Source organism: Arachis hypogaea, chromosome 12 (genome assembly GCF_003086295.3).
Source record: "Arachis hypogaea cultivar Tifrunner chromosome 12, arahy.Tifrunner.gnm2.J5K5, whole genome shotgun sequence".
NCBI classification, from domain to species: domain Eukaryota; kingdom Viridiplantae; phylum Streptophyta; class Magnoliopsida; order Fabales; family Fabaceae; genus Arachis; species Arachis hypogaea.
The window spans coordinates 26,468,453-26,474,197 of record NC_092047.1 but is presented as its reverse complement, the minus strand read 5'-3'; the positions used below and the strand labels follow the sequence as shown (position 1 = coordinate 26,474,197).

At 37.6% G+C, this 5,745-nt stretch overlaps 1 protein-coding gene across 1 annotated transcript; it reads right to left on the bottom strand.

The window, feature by feature from the left end:
- Positions 1–508: 508 nt before the first annotated feature.
- Positions 509–5,160, bottom strand: LOC112729875 (uncharacterized). Its single transcript, XM_025780016.3, has 3 exons — positions 4,612–5,160; positions 2,523–3,478; positions 509–2,442 (listed from the first exon to the last, which is right to left on the bottom strand). Exons 2-3 carry the CDS (start codon positions 3,130–3,132, stop codon positions 755–757), a joined length of 2,298 nt encoding a protein of 765 aa, XP_025635801.1. The 5' UTR covers positions 3,133–3,478; positions 4,612–5,160; the 3' UTR covers positions 509–754.
- Between the last annotated feature and the right edge of the window lie 585 nt (positions 5,161–5,745).

Below are 5,745 nucleotides of genomic sequence, written 5' to 3'. Positions count from 1 at the left end.
GCAGTTTTGGATAGTGGTTTCTTCAAGCTATTTAGTGAGCTATTGGCGTCGTGTGATAGTGGTTTCTTCGAGCCGCATGTGGGATTCGAGGTTGTTGATGAGTACAACCCAAGTGCATCTGCTCCAGCAGAGGCAGGTGGGTCGGCCACTCCGGCTGTCGATGATTCAGTTCAAGGACAATCGTATGACCTACGGACGGAATAAAATCCACCTGATAGGTTTACTCCGTCGCGGTTCGGTCACTGAACTAGATGGTTCGAAAGAAGTGAGCAAAGGTTTAATGTAATTCTTAGTTAATCATTTGTATGTTTATTTAATTGAATTTTAAATTATGGTTTCAAAATTAAGTTAATGTAATTCTTAGTTAATATTTTGTATGTAACCCTAATCGAATTTCAAATTATGGTTTCAAAATTAAGTTAATGTAATTCTTAGTTAATATTTTGTATGTTTAACTCACAAAGGCATTTAATGTAATATTAACCTAACAATACAAACACAACAAACATGAAAAACATTAATGGATAAATCCTAATTTAAAAATACAAACACGACGAACATAAAAAGTATTAACTTATAAAATTAACCTAAACATACAAACACAAAGACCAACAAAGATATATAGACTACCATTGTCACTAGCACCACTCGATCCAGCACGCTGAAGACATCGACTCTGACTATGACCCTGTCTACCACAGAGATGGCATATCCAAGGACCACGCATGTCGCGTGAGTCCATTTCATACAGGTATCAGGTCAATTTAGGACTACCTTTCGGCATTCGCCTCAAGGCGGGATTAGCGACCAATGTGGGTCCCTGATAATCAGGCCATGTCTCTGGATCGCCTAATGGCATGAACTCAAATCTATAGACCTTACGAACCTCTGTCATCTTGTACACATCATGCACATACAACTGCCAATTGAGACGTCGGTTAGCACAACAAGCAATAACATGGCGACATGGTAATCGTTCCACCTGAAAGTTCCCACAATCACACGTTCGTCGTGCAAGATCAACTACCAACACCTTTTCGCTAGGCATTTCACGCACCTCAAACACGTCATTTCGTCCATCAAACCGGTGCACAACTATATTCCCAGCCTGTTGCATATTTGCTTCTATCCGTTGTTGTGCAAATACAGAATAAGTAAATCCAGCACGCTTGCGTTCGTGGGTCTCGGCACTCTTCTGCGTAAATAGTTCATTTAACCGATAATATGTTGCTCGGACGAGCGCCAACACAGGGAGGTTTCGGGCACCCTTCAACACTGAATTAATGCACTCGACAATGTTTGTCGTCATATGGCCCCATCGATGTCCCTCATCAAATGCCAATACCCAGTGTCTAAGTCCAATGGCATCGCACCACCGAGCATATGCCTCTCCTCGCTCTTCCAACCTCTTATAGTTGATGTTGTACTCCTCCACCGTCCTTGAATACCCTATGTTGACAACAAGTTTTTGCAAGTGCGGGACTTTGAATTCCTTTAAGAAGTTGCTACTGATGTGCCTTATACAAAACATCCACCATGCTCTTGGAGGTTGCCAATCACCTCCTGAACGATTTACTGCTGTTCGGATTGACTCATGTAGGCCTGAGATCATACCCACACCGTCTCTTCTAACAACATAACTTCGTAGATTTCGGAGAAAGAAGTGCCACGCATCAACTGTCTCCCCCTCCACCAGGGCAAAAGCGATAGGCACAATGTTTTGATTCCCATCTTGTGCAACAGCAACTAGAAGTGTACCTTTGTATTTTCCGTATAGGTGTGTGCCGTCAACCTGAACTAGAGGCTTGCAATGCTTGAATGCCCTAACGCATGGATTGAAACTCCAAAATACACGATGAAGTATTTTGACACCGCCCGCCTCCTCACTCCCATTGTACAGGGGTCGTGTTTCTATTTGGACAACTGAGCCAGGAATCTTCTGAACCATGACCGAGAGCCACCATGGCAAAGCTTGGTAAGAATCCTTCCAACTACCGAAAAATTTGGCTATGGACTTCTGCTTTGCCAACCAAGCCTTTCGATAACTGATGGTATAGTTAAACCTTGACTGGACTTCTGCAATTATAGATTTGACCTTGATGGACGGGTCGGTCTCAATCAACGGCCTTATAGTCTCAGCAACTGTGTCCAAATCCAACTTGGAATGATCCTGTGAAATGGTTCCCATGGTGCATGTGTGCCTACCGTTGTATCTCTGTATCTCCCAACAACCTTTTTTCTGTATCAAGCTGGCTCGGATAAGCCAGTCGCACCCACGCCCATACATCTTGCATTTTGCATAAAATGTCTGTGGCTCAGACTCATAAACATTATAGTCGACTCCTCTAGAAATAGTGTAACTTCTGATTGCTGTGACGACAGACTTTCTAGAACTATATTCCATTCCGATCCTAAACTCCCCGTCCTCAAGATCATCAACACCTACACAAAACAGAAATCGTTACTGATTGATCCATCCAAAATATAAATGAAGACAAACGTATTATTCACTCATCATGTACCTATGTTTGTATATTCGGAAAATTCCGGTACATGCATAGCGTTAAGATCCAAGATACGTATAAAAGGTGGAACGCTCATCGGTTGACTTACTGCGGGAGGAACCACTACATTCTCCACTGCTGCCTCACCTCCCACAGCATCATCCTTGTCTTCGTTGCCGGCTTCATAAGTAGCTTCGAAGACCTCTTCGCTATCACTGTTCATTCCTTCGTACACTTCAACTCTATCATCCTCTATATCTGAATAATGTTGAATCCCATCTTCTACATTTTCAAACTCAATATAAAGCTCAATCTTTGGCTGTCGCACTTGAGTCTGCCGGTGAATATGAAACATATTCTGCATACTGGCTTCATCAATGATCGGCATAATATCAAATTGTATTAGACTACCAAAAATTATAACAGGATTCCGATACAGAATATTGCTCACTCTCCTCAGCATATCGTTCTTCATCCTTTGACAGAGACCGTTTTGAAGCTCAATGAACGTCATGGTAAATGGAACCACAAACGAAAATGGATTCTCACACGCAAAGCTCACTCCCTCATGAGTATTCTGTATAATCTCACCGTTGTGATACACCACCAAATTTGCAGTACCCTCCATTACACTAACAACACACTCAAAGAACTCTCTTCTTCGTAATGAAATGGTACCGAACTTTGTCTTATATAGGGGAAGCACTCATCACGCCTTCCACGTGTTGCATCTCCAACCAACCAGATTGAGACACGTGGTAACACGCCCTCCACATGCTGACTCAGCACGCCCCCCACGTGTTGCTTCACCAACCAACGAGAGTAAGACACGTGTCAACACGCCCTCCACAATTGCATCACCAAGCAAGCAGACTTCGCCACGTGACAATAACACCCCCACGTGCTGTTGGCAACACGTAGCTCCCTGCGTGTTGGAGCTTCTCTCTGACACGTCCACTAATTTGCATATACACCTGGTGCACTAATTTCCAATTAAAACACCAACAATATTTCTATTTTATAAAAAATTAGCCACACTATCCAAACATAAAAATAAAAATATTTGATCAAATGCCTTAAAAATTATCAAATGAAAATACTTAATCAACTATCTTAATACATAAAATTGAGTTGACAAGTGAATCAAGCAAGAATAAGTGACCTAATATAATATATAAGTGTGTGTTAACATTTCAAGAAAAACTAAATGTAAGTCACAACTTCAGCAAAAACTGAGCAAGGTGGTTAAAATCCCAAATTCCACAAAAAAATTATAAACACACAAAACCATACAACGCTTACTACTAAATTAAAAAAGCAAATAACATCATTCTTCTAAAATATGCTAAGCCTTTCAGGTAGTTCCTTTTTTTAGCCAAATATGCGAGCCATAAATATTGTATCCAGAAGTGATTCCTCCATCAAGTTGATTTTCTCAAAATTTAAGAGACTATTTTTCTTCTTTTTTAATTAGCGTTCCTTGTTGCTGCTGCTGGGGTTTTAATTGATCTCATCTGCTTGTTCTTGTTTGAAAAAAGAAATGATGATAGTCGGCAGAAAGATTTTAATTAAATTAAGTATAATGTATATTTTATTTTTTAAATTTGTCAAAAATTTTAAAATATTTTTAAATTTTATTTTATTTTAATTTTATTTTAAAATATTTTAATTTACATCTAACAACTAAATTTATAAATAATTTAAAACTAATTCAACAATAATATATACAATTATATCTGATTTATTTATATTAAAAATTATTTTTATAAAATTATTATTGAATTAATATTATATTTTTTAAAAAATTTACCACCAAAAATATATTTAATATAAATAAAAAAAATTAAAACAAAAAATTAAAAATATTTTTAAAATTTTTCACAAACCTCAACACAAAAAAAAAATATCCTTTACCTTAGAATCGAAAGAAGAACAAGTAGTGAGTCGGAAATGTGGATCAATTAAACAAAATACGCGGACCGATGCAGTCTGTAATGAAATTTTTGTTCAAATATTTCACGCATGCGAAGAACAAGAGTAGATAAGCAGATTATTTACACGAATGCCCGAAATTGAATATTGAAAAGTTAAAATAATAGAAGCTCACCGAGACAGCGGAAACTGGCAGATGTGGCTTCGAAGGAGACGGCGCCGATGGAGGCTGGGTGATCTGTAGTCTGGACGGCGTCGTGGATGCGTGGAACCGAGAAGGAGCGTGGAGATTCTGATCACGGAGGAGTAGAAAGTAGGGGCTGAGGGAGGAGGTGAAGCCGGCGAATCGAGACCGGTGAGGCGAGGACAGCGAGGCTGGCGGGCGAGTGGCTGCGACACGAGGAAGAAGAAGACTCAAGACTGGACTTTCTTTGACGGGGCGGGTCGGGTATCCCGAGATATACGCACTACTGCACTAGCCACGAGTCCACTAGGTGAAAAAGGAAGTTGGCAAATGGTAAGAGTAACCGAGTAAGATAGTAAAATAATATTTTTGTTTTATTTTAATTTAAAAATAATTACAGTATTATTTTAATTTTTTACTAATCTCTTTATCCATCATTTTATACTTATTTATTGGTAATGTTCACAGTATTAGTATAAAAACAAAAAAGTATAGCATTTGTTGTAAAATAAAAGATATATATATATAAAGATGTATAAATAGAAGACTTTAGTATTAAAATAATTAGTTTAATAATAATTTATATATATATAATAATATTATATGTTGTAATGTGTATATATATACAAAGATAGAAAGAAGTATTAAAAATAAAGAGAGAGAGAATCGCATTTGTTTATTGTTACAATCTCAATATAATAAAGATGGTTAATATTGCTATTAATATTATATGTAAAGAGTAATAGAAAATAGAATTTAAAATACTTATAAAATAAAAGAAGAAAAAGAATTGTAGTAGAAATATAAGGAGAAGAGTATTTGATTGCAGCATAAAAGAGGATTGATTTATTTGTAAGAAAGGGAGAATGATATTTTGTTCTGTTGTTATGTAACTTTCAGAGGCTTGAACCTCTATTTATAGATGTACATAGGATAGATTTTCAAATGCTTATTAAAAGCATTCTTCCTTGAGAATACTACACCGCCCTTCATAAATGGGCATCCACGTAACAAATCTTATCTCAACACTCCCCCTTGGATGCTCATTTAGGGATATGCCTCATTAAAACCTTACTAAAGGAAAACCCTGTGGGAAAAACCTTAGTGAAGGAAAAAGAGTACAAT